The sequence below is a fragment of the Artemia sp. Qi Xiang Cuo genome, chromosome 20 (assembly GCF_049724085.1).
Source record: "Artemia sp. Qi Xiang Cuo chromosome 20, ASM4972408v1, whole genome shotgun sequence".
Lineage (NCBI taxonomy): Eukaryota > Metazoa > Arthropoda > Branchiopoda > Anostraca > Artemiidae > Artemia > Artemia sp. Qi Xiang Cuo.
This window is the reverse complement of record NC_142813.1, coordinates 18484164-18504913: the sequence shown is the minus strand read 5'-3', so window position 1 is coordinate 18504913 and position 20750 is coordinate 18484164. Positions and strand designations below refer to the sequence as shown.

The 20750-nt window shown below is 35.9% G+C and overlaps 1 protein-coding gene across 1 annotated transcript in view; it reads right to left on the bottom strand.

The window, feature by feature from the left end:
- Positions 1-11623: 11623 nt before the first annotated feature.
- The window catches only part of LOC148939958 (S-adenosyl-L-methionine-dependent tRNA 4-demethylwyosine synthase TYW1-like), an 81815-nt gene continuing 72688 nt past the window's right edge, over positions 11624-20750 (bottom strand). The window contains exon 13 of the mRNA XM_089106158.1: positions 11624-11843. Coding sequence (XP_088962284.1) covers positions 11727-11843 — 117 coding nt within the window. The 3' untranslated portion in view covers positions 11624-11726. The remainder of the gene's footprint in view (positions 11844-20750) is intronic.

Genomic DNA, 20750 nt, shown 5'->3' with positions numbered 1-20750 from the left:
GCTATATTCGAGAGTTTCGACTTTCCAATTTAATCCTCAAAAATGTTTCTGTCGTTAATTTAGTTAAACAGTCTGATTGTGCCGATCATTAGTAGGCTATGGGTGTGAGGCTTGGTTACAAAAAATTATCGCAGCCTCATGGCGTTCAAATTGTGGTGCCTCTGCCACATCATAAAATTCATTTATTCCTATCATATGGCAAACGCTAAGATGCAAAGACAGCTATATTTATTCTTTAAAATCTTAATAATTTTTGATGTATCAAAGTTATAAAAGTAAGAACATATAAAATTGATTTTAAATAAATTTTAACCCTGTCACAACTTAAATACATTTTTTTAAGCATCGCATTGAATTGAAGTTACAAATCTCCCCTGATTTAAATTCTTCTGCGCTTTGATTTAGCTAAAGTGGAAGTCCATGATTAGCACAAGGCTAAGACTAAATCAATGAGCAATGGCCTTCAAGTTTGAACATAAGTAACTTATTCCATGGACAATTAATCATGCATGAATTAGCACTTTTCCTAATTTAAAGGATCCCCGCAACACATAAAAAGAAGTCCATGATTAGCACAAGACTAAGACTAAATCAATGAGCAAAGGCCTTCAAGCTTGAACATAAGTAACTTATTCCATGGACAATTAATCATGCGTGAATTAGCAGTTTTCCTAATTTAAAGGACTAATTTAAACACATAAAAAGAAGTTTTTGTTTAATTTACAATTGCTGCATGTTTAAATTCAGGAACGTTTTATTCGATTCAAAAAGATTAGCGTCAGTGTGTAATTTTTGACAATATGCATAAAGAAAAGCCAAATATATAAGCTGATGGCTGGATATTTAAATGAATCCAAAACCATGTCTTTTGAACAGGAATCTATTTTCAATTTTGATTCCTTTCCGATTGTTCTTGATGTTCAGTTTTTTTGTATATTTTTCCTCGACGGTCCTTTAAAATATATCTATGTTTTAATATACAAGCTTCATTCCCTTGGCTTTTCATACGACACTTGAAAGGAAGACTAACGATACAGTAAGAACAAAAGATGACTGAGGGTGCATAAGAAGGGAGACAGAGAGGGGCCTTAGGAACAACTGAGTTACTGGTATGGAGGTTTTAGACCTGAAAGCAAAGAGAAGGTTTCCCTTGAATAATATAATTTACGGGAATTGACCACAAAAATTTTTTTTCATCAGGCTAACACACTTTTATTCATAGACAAACACATAGGCACATAGCTCATTCTGGTTACCAGAAGGAGAAAACATACAGGATATGTTTATTCGCTAAAGCAAATATTTAACAGACAGAAATAGATTGAAAAATTTGGGCAAGTGGAGCCTCAAGAAATGTTGATGACTTGTTTCTGTTGCTCAGTGACTCATAGGCTAGAATTTTAAAGACGTTTTTTTTTCGTTTTTTCGTTGACAGATTTGCACAAGTGTTTGTAAAAATGCGGAAAATTAATCATTTAACACTCATCAAAGCCAGGTGGGAGAGGTCATCCTTAAAAGCTGATTTAAAGAAATGAACAAATAGTTATTACGAAAGAAAGTGCTTAAACGAGTGTTTAAAACTTTAAGGAAAAAATCCTTTAAAGGTATTCAAGTTCTTTTTTCTCAGCTGTCTGTATTCGTATGGAACCTAAGAGGAAGACGAACAATATCATCAGAACAAGAGGTAATAGAGAGTAAGCCAGAACTAACTAGACAGAGAAAGTTAAGACTCTTGAGAACAATACAAGTGCTGATAGGGGAGTTTCTAATATCTGTTGATACTAATAGATTCTTCTGGTTAGGATTATGTGTGACATTTAAATTTTTGACCCAGATAGTATTTTTACATTGACATTATTTTAGTTGTTAGTGTTTTTTTTTTAAGCTTTTGTAAAGTTGAAGTAATATATAATAAGTAAATACTCAAATGACTGTTTAAAAGCACAAGTTATTAAGACGAGGAAAGTTTCAGCAGCTTTATGCATGGGAACTTCGAAAAAAGGGTCTTCGGCTAAGAAATCCCATTTGAAAATTTGAAATTTATGCAGATGAAATTGCAGATTTTACTTTAAATATGTTAAAAACAAATTACCATGTAAGAGCAAAAATTTTAACAATATCAATTATTAAAGTCTTTCCCTAAATATAAAAACAAATATTTGAAGAGTAGGCTACAAGGACGATAAATGGTCCAATAAAAGTAAAAAAAAAGTAAAAAAAAGAAGAAAAAAAAAGAAGACTTTCCAGACTTGAAGAAAAAGAAAAACTTAGAATCTTTTCAGAATGTATCATAGGCAAATCACGAGGAAATCCCAGTTTTTTGCTAATATCGAAGATTTTTTTTTCGATCAAGTAAGTTCCACATCGGCAACTATGCCTCAGCTACAGCTGAAGAAGGCTGGTACTAATTGAGATATAACTATATAAACAATTGCTGGAAAAAATTTACGTTCGATCATGCAATTGCAAAACAATTACCAATACATTGAAAAAAAAAGATAGATCGTTTAAGCTTGGGCGTAGTAAGCCAAGTGAAAAAACAAACAGCTTGGTTTGAGGGCCAAAAGCCTTAATGTTTAGTCAAGAAATCTTTTTCTTATAAAAAAATAAGTGAAAGAGTTGATCGCTTTGTTTTAACTTGTTAAATCTGGGTTAAGATAATTCCTTTTAAAGTTATACATCAGAGCATTTACTCGTACTTTAAGTATTTCCTTGGCCTCTTTTTCAGAAAATCTCAGAAAGGTAGTTTAGTTTTGTACAAAATTCAAAAATATTTATATTGTAGTGTCAACAGTTTATTACCTACTATATATTTAATAAGATATAGTGATCTAAGTTATTGGAATTTAAAAGGCTTCTGTCGTTATTGATCGACTTTCCTTGGGGTTACTGATAGAAGTTTGGCTTCTTGCAAAGCACAAACTAGCTAAGTTATAATAAAAACAATGAACCTTGTAATATTTTATCACTTTATTTTACATTGTATACGTCTTTGGCAGTGAGACGAGACATCTGGTGAATATAAAGTGAAGCCATATCGTTATTTTTCAGATGAGTAAACGATGGTGTTGAAATTACTTTGAAGACAAACAATAGATAAATGAAAGTGCGGTTACTGTATACCTTTGCTGATTTCTAATAGGTGCTGGATGATTTATCAGCTCTAGCACCATTCGAAGTCGGCACTGGATATGCACCTTTATCAGCGGAGAGTGTGCGCCTTATATCCGAAGAGAAGATGGTCAATGCATGACTGAGAGTAGTGAAGATTTAAGAAGATCAACCAGGTGATATAGATGATTAGCAAAAACTAATCTGACAATCGAAACTGCTGTACCCAATGGATATAAGTTACAAACTTGGAATTTCGGAGTCACTCCTTCTTATAATTCTAAAACTTTATTATTAAGACTTTTGGATGACCTACTAGATGCTAGGTGAGCACCATTCGAAGTTGACGTCGAATATACAACTTCATCAATGTAAAGGCTACAGTGAAAGCCAGAGAGATCAATGAAACAAAAGGGAGAAGAGGAACCTCAATACTGACAGTGCTATACTTTTGCAAGATTTAGAATTTCAGACACACTCATTTTTACACTTCCAGAAATATATCTAATTACAATTTTTACCAAAAGCACTTAACTTGCTTTAACGACTCTTCCATAACAGTCACATGATCTCCAACATACAAAATAGTTTTAGTATCGTCGCGTACCTAACGTAACGTTCCAATTAAAAAGTGCTCGTACGCATTTTTAACATAGCGGTCAATACATTATTATTTCTCCCGTTTTTGTATGTTAGTCGTCAACATTCATAACTTCCTACAAACAGTTACGATTTTTAAAATTAAAAGGATCACCCACTAAAGCCTCCAAACTTGTCAAAATTAATGTTAACGTCTTTTTTATTATATTAGACTGATTAAGGCACATGCTATTTAGAATATCAATTCTTTTGCAGATACTTGTAGGTTCACATACCCCAGGCAAAAAAAGGCAGTTGGATAAAATAGTTTTTTCTCAGTAACTATTTTATCGGAGCGCCAATTGATGAGAGGAATTGGCAGACTTATATATTATTTTAATTATTTTTCTTATCTCCTTATAAATTCCTTTTCTTTATTTTTCTTCTTTTCGTATTTTGTGTTTCCCAGAAAGAATCAATACGATTTAGAGCCTGTGTGTAATTAAAACCCGTTTAACTCAACGTACACGAGTGACTCAGCCCAATAGTAACCGAAATTAAAAAAGCTGGGATTTTGATAACAACAGACGCATCGAAATAATTGGCTTGCTATGCTGATTCCAAATGTACAAAATCGGTACCCATCAAAAGCTACGAGACTGAGCAAATTTCCCAGATTTTGAAAAAAGGGGGGGGCGGGGTTACCCTAAAAAAGTCAAGGAATCTTAATGAAAATCACATCATCAGATTCAGTGCACCACAGAACTCTACTTTATAGCGGTTTTTAAGCTCCTATCTACAAAAATGTGGGGAATGTTGCATTTTTTTTTGCCAGAAGAAAGATCACCGATGTGTGTTTATCTGGGTTTTTTTTCAGGGGTGATCGCATCAAATCAATGGTCCTAAAAGATCGAGAGAGGGCTCATTCAAATGAAAATTAAACATCAAATGCCCTTTTTAAGTGACCAAACATATCGGAGGGCAACTAGCCCACTCCCACACCTCTTTTTTCCCCAAAGTCATCCGATCAAAATTTTGAGATAGCCATTTTATTCAGCATAGTTGAAAGTTCCAATAGCTATGCCTCTGGGGATAGCCTGACCCTCCAGAGCCCCTAAGAAAAGGGCTGCAAGTCATGAAATTTGCCCATTGTTTACAAATAGTATTTGTTATTGGGAAGCATACAGATATTTTTTTGGGGGGGGGGGAGAGGGGTTAATTTTCTGTGGGATGGGATATTTTTCAAGGAAAGAATTTTTCGTGGGGAGGGAAGTTTAGGGGAGGGGGAGCTTTCGAGGAGAAATTTTATACGGGGAAATTTACTTGAATTTCTATACAAAATTCTTTTTATTTGTCTAATTTACTCTTTGGCGACTCAATTTTACAAGCAGAAATGTTCCGAGGGAAATTTTCTGCAAAGTTGAAATTGTTTGGGGGATTTTTACATGGGGGGATATCCGTGGACGAAATTCTCCTTGGGGGAATTTTCGGCGGGAGAAATTTTCCCTAGCGGAGTTTTCCATGAGAAAAATTTCCATGGTGGGGGGTGGATTTCCAGGACAGATTTTCCACGGAAGGGTGATACCTGCCATGGTCTGAAAAACAATCAGAAATTAAAAAAAAACAAGCCTTTTTTTCAAATGAATATGGGCCAAGGAGAATCTTCAAGGTGAAATTGTCCGTGGGAGATTTTCCAGGAGAATTATCAGCGAGGATGGAATTATTTGTGGGGAGAATTTTGCATGGAGGGGGAAGACAGATTTCCGGCATTATTTGAAAAATGATCAGAAATTAAACGAAAAGAAAATTTCAAATCAAAAAAAGTTTCTCAATCAGAAAAAAACAAGGAGCAACAGCAACAACTAAACCTAAAAAAAACAAGGAGTAAGGAGCAACAACTAAACCTAAAAATAGGGTTGAAAATCAATGTTGAGAGGACTAATTCGCTTAGACTAAGAATAAATGAAGGTGAATAGATGGTGAAGGGTAACGAGAAGACCCATAAAGTCGATAGCTTCTCTTACCTGGGTAGTGTTATTAGCAAAGATGGTGGATGTAGTGAAGACGTTAAAGTAGAATAGCCAAGGCCCAAGGTGTTTTTTTCGCAGTTGAAAAAACATGTAAGAATAGGAAGATAAGTCAGCGAACCGATAATAGAATATTAGAAGATATATTGATGACTTTGGTCAAGTATGGTTGTGAAACGTGGGCTTCTGGAAGACTAGGAGAATCTGTTGGATGTTTTCCAGAGATTGTTTTGTTTGCTTGCCCGCAGATTGTTTTTGGTATTCGTTTGAGTGACTGTAATTCAATAGTAGGCTGTAAGACAAATGTGGTTCAATTTCGCTGGGACACCTTTTGCAGATGAAGGATGACAGACTGCCAAAGATCGTCCTTTTTGGCCATCCATCTAGGTCCAAGCGAAAAGCAGGTCGTCCCCGAATGGGGCAGGATGGGGAGGTTCGTCCCTGATTAGGTTTTGGAAGGGCGTGAAGAGGGAAACTTTCATTAGATTGGGATGGAGAAGGAGCATGCGCAGCTGTGTTAGCCTCGGGCGGCTTGGTGCTCTAGTGAGTTGTCAGCAGTAGAAAAAGAACTATTAACACGCGGCCTTTGAACTTGCTGTATTTTCTCTCTATCTTGGTAGCGGGGCATCCTGATGAGTTAGAACTCTGATCAATGCCTTCGTCTTTTACTTGTAGGGGGTGAAGCGGCTAGAAGGTTCAAGAACAAAAGATTATTGGTATTTATTTATTTTCAGTTTAGATATATCTATTTTCTGACTTTGCATGGATGCCTTCTTCGTACTGAGTTTGTACCATAGCTTTGTATTTAGAATGAAGTGGTCAAATTTATTTTTCGAACCTGTGTAAGCATTTCTGTGCACCCTCGAGTCTAGCCTCATGGTCATCCGCGTTAGCAGGATTGTTCTGTATCAAATTTTTCGTGGTAACGAACTGTAAGTAAGGAGCGACCCGGCTCAATAGTAACCGAAAGTCTAAAAAACAGAACTTTGATACCAATAAACACATCAAAAGAATTGGATTTTTATGCTGATTTTTTTGACCCATCAAAAGTTACGAGTTTAAAAAAATTTGCCTTACTTTCGAAAAAAAAGGGAGAAACGCACCCTTAAAGTCTTAATGAAAATCACACCATCAGATTCAGCGTATCAGAGAACCCTACTGTAGAGGTTTCAAGCTCCTATCTGCAAAAATATGGAATTTTGTATTTTTTGCCAGAAGAAAGATCTCGGATGCGTGTTTATTTGTTGTTTTTTTCCCAGGGATGATCGTATCGACCCAGTGGTCTTAGAATATCGCGAGAGGGCTTATTCGAACGAAAATTAAAATTTCTCTTTTTAAAAGACCAAAAAATTGGAGGCCCCCTCCCACACTCATTTGTTTCTCAAAGATACCGAATCAAAATTTTGAGATTGCCATTTTGTTCAGCATAGTCGAAAATCTAATAACTATGACTTGAGGACGACTTAATCCCCCACAGTCCCCGGGGGAGGGGCTGCAAGTTATGAACGCAAGTTATCCCATTGTTTACATATACATTGGTTATTGGGAAATATACAGACGTTTTCAGGGGAAATTTTTCTGGTGGGGGGGGGGAGGGTACGGGAGAGGGCTTACGTGGGAGGATCTTACCATGGAGGAATGTTTCATGGGGGAAGAAAATTTACATGAAGGGGGCACTGGATTTCAAAACAATCGGAATTTACCATGGAGGAATGTTTCATGGGGAAAAAAATTTACAAGAAGGGGGCACTGGATTTCAAAACAATCGGAATTTTATGCTGATTTTAAATATATAAGTTTCACCAAGTTTAGTCTTACCCATTAAATGTTACGAGCCTGAGAAAATTTGCTTTATTTTCAAAAAAGGGGAAATACCCCCTAAAAGTCACAAAATACTGATGAAAATCCCACCATCAGATTCAGCGTATCAGATAACCCTACTGTAGAGGTTTCAAGCTCCTATCTGCAAAAATATGGAATTTTGTATTTTTTGCCAGAAGAAAGATCTCGGATGCGTCTTTATTTGTTGTTTTTTCCCAGGGATGATCGTATCGACCCAGTGGTCTTAGAATATCGCGAGAGGGCTTATTCGAACGAAAATTAAAATTTCTCTTTTTAAAAGACCAAAAAATTGGAGGCCTCCTCCCACACTCATTTGTTTCTCAAAGATACCGAATCAAAATTTTGAGATTGCCATTTTGTTCAGCATAGTCGAAAAATCTAATAACTATGACTTGAGGACGACTTAATCCCCCACAGTCCCCGGGGGAGGGGCTGCAAGTTATGAACAATGCCCACTGTTTGCATATACATTGGTTATTGGGAAATATACAGACGTTTTCAGGGGAAATTTTTCTGGTGGGGGGGGAGGGTTCGGGAGAGGGCTTACGTGGGAGGATCTTACCATGGAGGAATGTTTCATGGGGGAAGAAAATTTACATGAAGGGGGCACTGGATTTCAAAACAATCGGAATTTACCATGGAGGAATGTTTCATGGGGGAAAAAAAATTTACATGAAGGGGGCACTGGATTTCAAAACAATCGGAATTTTATGCTGATTTTAAATATATAAGTTTCATCAAGTTAGTCTTACCCATTAAATGTTACGAGCCTGAGAAAATTTGCTTTATTTTCAAAAAAGGGGAAATACCCCCTAAAAGTCACAAAATACTGATGAAAACCACACCATCAGATTCAGCGTATCAGATAACCCTAATGTAGAAGTTTCAAGCGCCTATCTGAAACTCGTACGTCTCGTTTATTAATAAAGAAAAAAAAATTAAATTGCACTTCAATAAGTCGCACGGAGCACAGAGGGAGAAATAAAGAAAGGAAGAAGAAAGAAAGAAGAAGAAAAAACAACCAAGGAAAATATTGACTCACGGAGATCGGAAAGGGATTTACAAAACGAATTATAAATAAATCAATAATGCATTCAATCCCTGCTACTTTAGGCGGAAATAAAAATCTCTTTTAATTTCCTTATATATATATATATATATATATATATATATATATATATATATATATATATATATATATATATATATATATATATATATATATATATATATATATATATATATACATAGAGTGATGGTGATTCAATTGCTATATCAAATAGCTTATATTTGTTGGCAATCTGGGGAAGTTGATATCTCAGACTTAGTCTTAATCCCTCATTTTTAACAAACGGGAAACGGTGATTCACTTGCTATATCAAATAGCTTATATTTGTGGGCAATCTGGGGAAGTTGCTATCTCTGGCTTAGTCTTGATCTCTCATTTGTAACAAACGTGAAACGGTATTTACTCCTGGGTCTTGATAAATGGCTATGCTTATTTTCAACCAAATGTTTCATGCTATGGAAAAAATTATCACTGCGTTGGATGTTTAAAAACCATATGCCCAAATTAAGGTGAAAAATTCGTTGCAAATCAAGAATACCCAGAAATAAAAAAGATGTTTTAGTTTCAGATAATTTTTCTGTCTTCCTAGGGTGTGTTAGAAAATGGTCCAGGATTCTTATTGATTTATTTTGAACAATTTAGAGTCCTCGTAAATGCGAAGGGAGAGTCAACATCCATACGCTTGGGCAATATTGAAAATAACGTTCAACTTATAAGAAATATAAAGTCCTCATGATCTGCTACGGAAACAGAAACTTCAATCGATGCAAACAACCAAGATTCCTGGTCACTGTTGCCACAAGTTTACTAATATGGGCTTTAAACGACAAAGTTGAATCTATGAGTGTGTTCCAGGTGGAAATTACAATTTAATTCGTATTTACTTCAAATTTAATACGAATTAACTGAGAACCTAAAACAGTGTATTATCTAATGCCCTAATATGCATTCTAATTTATTATTAAAACAAGAATAATATTATTAAGCAGTGAGTAAAGTATAAAAAATATAAGTTTTGATACCTTAATACTTATTTGTTACTATTACATTGCTTATTTGCCTCTATTTTTCCCACTTTAATGATGAATGTACAGAATTTAATTTAGTAAACACACTAGTTAACCGTATTCACAAAAATTTAATACAAAATTTAATACAAATTTAATTTTCGATCGTTCCAGCTGTTAATTCGCTCTCACCTGGAACGAAATATTAAATTTTTATTAAATATTATTAACTTTTCCTCGGACCGGGAACACGCCCTATATAAATACCTAAATATCTGAATACATTTACTCTTTTTATGGAGGAAATTGCAATACTAATAGTTTGAAATGACTCACGCCTCACTAAATTCGAACTTCTGCCAAAAACAATAAATTTCGACTTCTCTAGGTAGGGTATTGCCGATTGTCATGAAACCAAGAATTTACATTCAGAGCAACAGTTTCAAGGGATAATCGTAGGTCCTCCTAATTGCCTGCCTTCAAACTAATTGCTGTGTCATCCGCAAACAATATCGATAATTCTTCTTCTGAAGGCATGCAATTTCAAGAAATTTCAAGGTTTAGTTTGCTCCTTGCTCCCACCTAGAGCCAGCAAAAGGCTTCAGGAAGGTCTAAGTCAGTAACAAGCTTCAGAAAACTATGTCAGTTTTTACTGATATAGAATCACTCTTTACTTGCTATTTCCAACCATGAGCTGTTTAATGTCTCATGAAATAGGATTCCAGTATCACTATCACAGGGAGAAGTGCGTCATCCAGCATCAAACTACATTATGTACACTTTCACACACTTTGATTTAGGGGCATGCTATATATTTACTGGATTACCAGCGTCCGACAAGCCATTCGTGGCTTCACTCCCGATATGTCTAAGTTCAGACATATTACACATCACCAGAATAGTTCGATTTATCAAGAAACTCGGAGCTAAAGATGATAAGCACCTTTAGCACCCTCCAGCTTTTATGGCCCTCCAGCATGTGAATAAAAAAAATACATTCATTTATGCAATAATTGTGTAATTAAAAATTAGAGTTATAAAATGCACAATATCAAGATCTTCAAGTACCACAAAAATTAATTTAAGATGCTTCTTCTTTTTCCAAACTTTCCATGTCATCATTGATAATAGTTTCTAAAACCAGCTCTTCTATAAAAAGCGGTCATAAGAAAAAAACACAAAAAGGCCCTATTGTTCTTTAATATAGTACAAAATATGCCTTGAGATCGACTCAAAAAAAAATATCAAGTTACTGGAGATTTAAGTTTCGTTCAGGTAAAATACGTGTAAAATTTTGAGTAAAAAAATTTAAATATCGTGAGGGGGCATAAACATTTTGGAAATGCCTAGGTGGGGCATGACCCAAAATCGGTTGGAAATCTCTGCTTTAGAGTTAAGTGATATCATTTAACTAGAGTAAGTACCTACATTTCCCACAATATTTGGATTTCCAGAGGACTGAAACATTTTGAAGCTGCTGTCTTACTCTAGTCCTACCTTTTATTAAACCGCCACCGCCACTTGAGGAGGAAATTACCTTTGGCGTTGAAATCTGGAAACGCAATTAGGCAGTCTAAAAGAAACCAAAACAAAAAGCGTTTCCCTCTTTGAACAAAAGAAAAATTCCAATTCGAACATTGCTTTTTAAAACTTGTCAAATTTATATGAAAACCTGTTTATGACATCCAGGGATAGACTATTTCACAGGAGTACACCAAAGGTTCGCTTAAAAATGGAGAAAAAGAGCTCTCTTGGGAAAAAAGTTTTTAGTTCCAGTTCATTTATTTGTTTCTAAGAATTTAGTCCGCAATAAGCTTCTCGTAACAATCCACCCAGAGTCGGTAAAGTACAATTAGAGCTCACTAACTCATAACTAGCTCAAAATACGTGTATATTTGCAAGAGTGAAATCGATGCGTATTGATATCCTTTATCATTCTGCCACTGCTGATAACCTGAACGCCAAAACACAGATAAACAGAAAGGGAATTTATATCATCAAAGACATGGGATTTTATTTAATAAATTACCGACAAAAAGCTAAAAAGGCCACCTGCGTACAATCCCCCAATAAAATTCTGAGCGTGCACCATTAACAGCCGGACACATCTTTTTTAGTCTGTTTCCTCTTCCATTTTGTCTCATTTGGGTCAAACCCACGTTCATTCGAACCAAAAACGGCCCAGCCCGGGGTTTTGGCTACATAATCCTGAAAAAAACAACCAATGTAGAATATATAAAACTTACTCTGAGAAAAGTAAAAGAATAACGCTTGCCCCACACCATAAGACGTCAATTCCAGTTTCTATTTTAAGTATCCAACACTCACTTGAATTGTTTTCTCCTGTCAAAGAGGGAAAGTTGGGAAGAAAGCTTACGTTCAGCATATTCATTTGCTCATTTAATTTTTACACCAAATTCATAAAATTTTTTAGAGCTTTACACGGCTTAACTGCTACCCCTCCCCCCTCTTCCCAAAAAAGAATATATTAACCCATTAAGGAAGGATCCTTGCAACGTGTCGGTCCCCTGAGGATTTGAATAGTTTGAGAAAGAAAGTTAATGTTCTCGGATCTGGACGTTTTGGCTTAAAGACCCATTCGCATTAAAGCCCCATCCAATAGAAGAAATTGTCTTTGAGTATCTATGTCTACCATTCTTAAAGAGGAAAATAAACCTTGCCTTTACTTTTAAATCATTATATTCCTGAATTTCAAGGAGAAGGCAGGCCCAAAGAGGAGGGAAAAAGAGGCAGCTATAACAGAAAGATCCCGAAATACATCTAAATTGGATCCGACGAATATTTTCTGAAAAAAAAAAGAACTTTTAAGCATCTCCCCTCTTCAATCCAGAAGAGTTTATGCCTTAACTCGCTTTAGTAGCACTCGTAAGTGCGCTAGTTGTGCTGGGCTGCATTTATCTACGAACAGCGATCGTTGTACGGAATCTCCGAAATGTGCCAATTGTGGAGGATCTCATCCTTCTTACAGCCTATAATGCTCTGTGATTAAGAAGATCACTGATAAGGTCTTATCTCAGAAATGAATCCGGACATAAGTATAGTCTCATTTAATATTAATGGAACGAGAGGCAAGGACTTTTTTATTGATGATATGTATGTTAATTACGACGTTGTTTGTCTCCAAGAACATTTACTGACTGCCTTTAGCAAAACTTTTCTGAGACGAAGCAGTGATCACGCTGTTTTTGTGTGTCCAGCTAAAACTACGCGTGGAAGCCCTTCTGGCGGTTTAGCTTGTGTTTTTAAGAAAAATATTTCTAGTGCGAGTCCTGTGCTTTTCCAATCAAATGATACTTTTTTGCTGTGCGTCTTGGTAATATTGTATTAATTAATGTGTATCTGCCATATAACGATCGTTCCATTCGTTCACTTCATAAGTTCTCTTGTACTTCTAATGGACTTAAAACTTTAATTCTAAAGATATCGGATCATGGGTTGCAATTGTTATTGCTGGTGATTTTAATACCGATCTGGTTTCTGATAATGTAAGGATGATCAGCTTCTTGATTCTCTCCCGGATTATAAAATTGTTCGGAAGTCCCATGATTATACATATATTCACCATTCAGGTAGTAAATCAGACATTGATAATGTTATTTGTTCTGCAGCTCTTGTCTGCTCGCCAGTTGCGGTTCATTTTGACGAGCAAGATCTTGATCACCTTCTGCTGTCTTTTTGTTTATCAAAGCCTACAGATTGTTCTGGGAGAATATTTAAGAGTCGTGGCATACGTTCTAAATGGTTTTATAAGCCTGATTGGAAAAATGCGAATTTTTCTGTTTGTCTTACAACATTGGCTTCACTTCTAAGTACGATTTATGTTCAGTATCAGCTTCTGCAGTGTAGCTATAATTTTATTTATGCTATATATGAAATAGATCGATATTATCATTCTATCCTCTCCGCTATGAAGGAAGCTGAAAAAATTTCTGTCCCAGTAAAGTGAATCCAAAAGAATACTCAAAAGCCTATTTGGTCACTTGACCCTAGCCTTAAGGCATTTAAAAATAGAGCTAAATTTTGGCTAAAAGTTTGGACATATTGTGGTCGGCCTAGGTCTGGTAATGTTTTTCTTATTAAACAGAAAACTAAATTATAATTCAAGAAGTATCTGAAAAGTGTCCGATAGCGTGGGCTTGATTTTCCATCTTCGCCTAAAGAATGGAGGAAAGTAATTAATTCAAGTAAAACAGACGATTCTGATGTGAGCAGTGATGCTATTCCACCAAGTTCTTGGCATGCAAATTATTCGAAGATATTCTCCGTTTTGAATTATTCTGTTCATAGATAATTTGGCGAAGGGTCTGTTAAAATAGTCCCTAGATTTCTAAGTCAGCGCTTTATTCTGCCTATATCGCGTTGTGAAGTTATGAATGCTTTGATACATCTTAAGTCGAAATCTAATGATGCTGATGGTATCTCTAAGAAGCATCTAATTCCCCGATGTGCTGAATTTGTGTCACATCTCGCGCTTTTGTTTCAAATGTGCTCGGCGTCTTCTGTCGTCCGGAAAGCTTTTTGTGTGGGAGCGTGACTTCAATTTTAAAAAGAGGTAAATCGCCAACAGATTGCTCTTCTTACCGTCCAATTTCTGTTTCTTGCAATATTAGCAAGGTCTTCGAGTATATTTTTTTTACCTAGTCTAACTCAAAAGATTTCTTTCTTTGGTGAAAATCAACTTGGTTTGAGATCTGGTGTGGGGTGCCAACATGCTCATCGTGTCCTTTCTTCTATTCTACTTTCTAATTCTTCTAAGGGTAAAGGCGTATATCTCTGTACACTTGACCTTTCAAAGGCTTCCGACCCTGTTGTTCATAACCAGCTTTTCTTTTCTTTGGCTTCTTCTGTTGTTAATTTTTAGGTTATTTACCTTCTACGGTTTTGGTATTTTAATTCTTACCTCCGCCTGAATTCTTCTCCAGAAACAACTATTAAAATGCTTCAAGGCGTAAGGCAGGGAGGTGTTTTATCACCAACCGTTTTCAAAATTTGTATTTCTTCTTTTTTGAAAGAGATCTCGGGCACTCATTTTTCTGGTTTGACTGATATTTCTTCCATTACCTATGCTCAGAACATCCTTTTGATTAGTCGTACTAAATCTGCTCTTTCTGCGATGGTTTCTTTAGTTTCTCCGTATTTCCTAAATATTGGTCTATCCTTGAATCTTGACAAGTGTGAATTCTTATCTTATAATCTGTCCTCGTCTACTCCTCTAGTATGTAATGAATTTTCTGTACTTTTGTCTCTTCCTTTCGGTGGCTTGGTATTACTGTTTCTAATTCTCTAGCTCTTTTCCGTAAACAGATTGTTGCTGACGCAGTAAGAAAAATTCAGTTCAGTTATTCAAAAATTGCAGCAAACCGTGGAAAATATAACAGAAGAGCTCTTGGGCGCTTGTTTTCGACTTTTTCTGATCATTCTATATTTTTTTTTCCGGGTGTTCATTGTGTTCTTAAGCTAAAGGATTTGAAAAATATTAAAGTTAATATTTCAAATTTTGCAAATTTCTTCTTTCTCTGCCGCCATAGACTAGAAATCAGTATCTAGTAAAAAAATTCTATGTTGCCGATGTAACTCAAAAGCTCGGTTATCTACACAAAAAGCTTTCTGCAGATGCATTTTGTAAAATTGGCCCTGACCATGGTTTTTTAGAGTTTTTTTTTAGTAATTAATTGCTAGTGTTTTGTTGATGCTCTTTTTTGTTTTCTTTTTTTTTTTCTGGTATTATGTTTATACTCCACTTGTACTACTTGTTCTCTTGTAGTTGTGAGTAATAAATGATAGAATTGAATTAAATTGAGCATCAGTAGTTTTCAAGCACTAAGCGATAGCATCTTTTTTTAGGAGTTCAAGCAACTTCTTTTTTTAATAATACTTATGTTTCCCTTGCATTACACAGGACTCTCGTAGCATCAGCGAAGTCAAGCCCCACATAACTGCAAAATGGCATGGGGGAGACACCTCCGATGATAAGAAACGAATAAATGAATTGTTGGTAAAAACAATGAAATCCCTTTAACGATCAGATAATTCATGTCAACAGCTTCGATTGGATAACTTATACCGACAACCTTTTTTTTACCGCTAACTGCGACAAAGAAAAAAAAACGAAAATTTTGTTTAGATAAAAAAACTAAAATATTTCATTAATGATTCCAGTGAAAAAAAGTAAAAGTAAAAAGCTCATTTCTTTCGAAAAATAGCCTATCCATAGATACAGTCAAATCTTCTATCCCAATATGAATATAACAAAGCCTACCTCTTAGAAAGCTTGCCCAACTTTTCTATTCAATTTTCAGACAACGCCATTATCATTAGGTAAAACTCGTCGACTCTTAACAAAGTTGAAGAAGTCGCGACAACCACATAAAAATTCTCAAAATATCCATATGAGATGACTCATTAACAAAATGGAATCAATATATTCTGAAGTATCTCATGCATTGGACGCTATTGGTGGTGGAAGATGGAAAAAGAGAACACGAATGAAAGACTTAAAACATTTTTGAACAGAGGAAAACAGGATCAACAATGTACTTAATATCAAGTGTCACGCCGTCGCGCCAGAAACAAAAGTCTTCGAACTTTTTTTTTTCGAAACTGAGCTAGAGATTGATGAAGATTCATATGGTGGGTCATTTTTTGCTGGACACGTTTACAAAGCCGCATATACTTCCTAGGAGGCGAGGGTTATGGGTAATGCTTCGCACAAAAATCTTCCAATACCTCTGGTATACTTACATCACAATGAAGCCAGATTATTTACCTACACCACAGAAAAACAGAAAGTTCATTTCTAAACTTTTTATGGTCAAAATGTATACCTAATACTTTTCTTTCGTTTTACTAGATCAGAGTTTAACATGGGAAACAGCGTTAAACACAACAGCGGGTACAAAAGGGGGGATTATTCGGCAGGCCTTTCAAACGCTTAAGGAATAATATAATTGGCTGATTAACCCACTAAATAAAGGCACTTTTTAACAATGAAGGATAGTGCAATAATCTCTCGCTTTCTCTGCGGCTACATGCAATTGTTCAATTTTTTTTGTATCTACATCCTCGAGAAAACCCTATTATCGTGAGAAGATTGAAAAGTTTATTTTCAGTCTCCTTTATAATTGTGAAAAATAAAGGATATGTCTTATGCTAGGGCTTTCTTCTGTGATATGTCTGGAGTTAAAAAAAAACTTATTTGTCCTTAATATTTCTATGAAATTATTTTTGCACTTAATTATATTTCAGTACTGCGATTAGTCCGTTATTTTCTTCTCCAAAGCATTCTTGAGAGAGTTTTACAAAATGTTCATTAGGAATGACTCATTAACAAAATGAAATCGATATATTCCAAATCCTTTCATGCGTTTGATGCTTTTCACTGTTTTAAAGATGGAAAAGAACACAACAGTTCGAAGTTAAATATTTTTAAACAAAGGACAGAAGGAGAAATAGAGCACAACAAAATGAACTTCATAAGAGGTAATTATTCTATAAATAGAAAGAAATATGTGTGTCAGAGCGGGATGGTTAGTACTTCTGGCTATCGGTTAACTCCACCCCTCCGGAAGGTAGTAAGTGAATAATACAATGGAAATGGGATGGAGTCTCTGCAACCTCAAAAGTACCTGTCCAGGAGTTGTAGCACTAACTGCTTACTTTACGCAGTAGTGGATGCAAATAAGCATATTTATACAACTCTTTTGATTTCTTTTTCTTTGTAGAATTAGAGCCAAGAAAGATTTCCTTTTTGTCATTTTCCAATGTTTATTTTCAAACAAATGACAGCCTTCACCTTACCCCCAACTAGCCTTTAATAGTATTACAAAAACAATGAATAGTTAACCAAGAAAAGATCGAAAACAGCTTATTCTAATATTCGTCGATTTGGATTTTTTTTTTGCCGTCACTATAAAGATAGTTAAGTCAAACAAACAGCTTTCAATTTTGTTACAGTTACGCTTAAAGGTGGTACCTTTCCTAAGCGGAACTCAAAAGGAGGATCAGTGGGGAAATATGTGCTTTTTGATCCTCCTGATCAAGACTGCCTTGCAGAACCCCCTTTGAGAACGGCTTAGCAAACAGTTTTTGGCAATTATCTCAGAAGTGTAGCATTATCAGATACGATCTGTAGGCGTTACAGTCACGACTTGTTTTCAGTATCAAATATTCCCATATTCGTGATAGAAAAGAAAATCCCATTAAATTTCTCCTTTTCAAAAGTGAAGATGGTACAAGAAAACATATTCCTAAGAATTGAAACATAATACCTGGCTTATCTCTCTGATCATAGTGCCAAGTTCTTTTACCAATGTTGGACGACATAATAATTTACGATATTGTTTAGAAATTCTTCTATTAGTTTCTTTTTACTTTTCTTTAAACACCCAAACCATTTATTATTGTTTTTATTTACTATTTATTTGAAGACCCGTCATACAAAAGCAACAAGACGGAGCAGTAAGAGAGAACAAAATAATAAAATAATAAGGACAACAATTAGACACTTCGCAAAATACAAGACCAGCAAATACACGAAAGAAACCAGAATAAAAAGAAAAAGACTTATAAGAAAACGAGTATAAACACAAGCATTTGCTATCTGATGTGCCCATTATCTTACCATTGCAAGATATGGCTCCAGTCGCGTGATAAATTAATCGTTAAAATTCACAATACTTGTTAATATGACAATACATGAATCAAGTATACTATAACAGATAGACGCAAACGATTTTCGGGTCCAAGGTGGGAGCCGAAGGTGATAAGTTAAGAAAAGATAACAGCACCATCTGATTTATACAATATATGTGCGAAAAATAAAAAAAAATCTTCGACATGGTGCGGCCTACTATAAATGCTGCAGAACAGTAACGCTAACAATCATACAAGAATTAAAGTATTATTATTATCGAAAATTATTGAAAAATCCGTCACAATTAAAAACACAACACGACGGACCATATGAGAAAAAAGAATACATCACTGCTTCAGAATATGGGACCAATCATTTAAATTCCCATCAATTTTTCGATTATGCTTCGCTATCCGTCTAGCAACGACAACCTCTAAGTCAGCAACCTTGAATTTCATATACCACGCAGGCAGATGAAGCAGATACTTGGCAAAACGAAAGAACATGGAGCGGATTTTACTCTTGCCAGTTTTAGTTACGAGATTCCAGAAGGGTGCAGTATAGAGGATATGGGGAAGGGAAACAGTATTATATAGACTTGCTAGAAGATGTCGGTTGAATCGAAGTTTACAAGATACAATGGAAGCGTAAGCTGCTGAGATTCTACGTCTGATATTTTCAAAAAGAAGTTTTCGGGTGAGTCGGATAGAAGAAGCATTGGGCAGACCTAAATACATAAGGTGATCTATAGGTTGAACAGAGCTAGATCAAAGCGTGACGTAAGGGGCAGAGGAATTTGTTTTCCAGTTAAACAGGACAATATCAGATTTGGAGTTGAATTCAAGCCCAATTTTCTGATATTCCGCCTCAAGGAATTCCAAAATTTCGGTGATACGTTGAAGAGTTCGACTAAGGTTTAGGATGTCGTCAGTATAGAAAACCAAGCAAAGGTTTAAAAAAAGCAAAATTAGCGAAGGTGGGCACAACTCTTTTGCTTTCAGAACATAGTTATTAAAGAGGTCGTGATAGATCACAGCTCATGGAGATGCCCCTTTCTTGACTAGGATAAGTTGTCTTGCGCGGAATCAGGGGCATTTCTTTATCTGGGGGCAGCTTCAGGTGGGTACGTAGTCTTGAATATAAATCCCGAAGAGAACTAATAATGGCCAGATTCAATCCACGTTTACCAGCTTTCAGAAGCATCGCTGCGTGGATAAGAGAGTTGAATGCACGTCTGACATCATCCCCCCCAAAAAAATAAACAAGGCTTTCGCCAGACGATTCCGCATTAATCATGGCATTTACAACAGCGGTTAAAGCGTCGGCACACCCGGTACCTCGCTTGAATCCTAAATGGTGTGGAGGGGTATAGCAGACTTTTTCAAGTTCCTTAATAGATAGTAACTCAAAGAGCTTGCAAAGGGATGTAGCTACGGTAATAGGACGGAATGATATACAGTGGACTTCAGATTTCCCTTTTTTAGAGATATGAGTCAAATCTCCGATGCAAAAAAAAGAAGTAACGACACCCTGAGTGAAAATTATCTGCATAAACAGAGACAGATGAGCCGTAAGAAGCTTTCCCGTATTTCGAATGAATAGCACTAACTTGGTCAATACCAGATGGACGTTTCCATTTTAATTTTTGGATGGCATCTTCGATAGAACGGGTACTGACCACAAAATCCTCATCAGGTTGAACATCCAGAAACTGATCCAGAGCTACTTCATAAGATTGCTCCATGATAGGACCAGGGGCAGAAAACTCAGATTCATAATAAGCATACCATCCAGCTTCTGGAATGTCAGCTGAGGACGGTAACGAAGAAGGGGGTGCTGAGGATGAGACAAATTTAAATACCATATTTCGACCTTGTTTTGCACGGGCAGAATAGCTATTAATAAGATCTCTACGATGCTGAGCAAGAATGTTGGAAAACTTCCGCTTTGTAGAGATCCGTATGTCATTGACATGCCCGGTAGTGGGTCGCCCACTATCTTTCTACATAGAAAACCAAAACTTTGCTTGTCCACATGAAGTAAAAAGCTCTAGATTTGTGGACCATCCAGGAACAATTCCTTTGAAGACACATTGCATGGAGACAGCTTGTTTTTCAGCAAAGCGAAGGGCATGACATATTTCAGCACAATATATATATCAAGACGAATCAGGACTTCATTCTTAGGCAACTGGAGTGACTTTTGGATGAGGTGAAACCTGAAATTTTACTTAGAATCGAGTCAACCGACTCGGGGAACTGAGTTTGGTCAATCTTTGACCAATCACGACGATACCGCCGGGCTGAGAAATCACATGCTAGTGGACTACTTTGAGAAACGGAAGATGGCACACCGATAGAGCAAGTTATAGGTAAGTGGTCAGACAGCTGATAATCAAATATAACGTTAACTGTATCGGCGGTCAGATTTGAAGATACAGAAATGTGGTTGAAGTTAGAAGG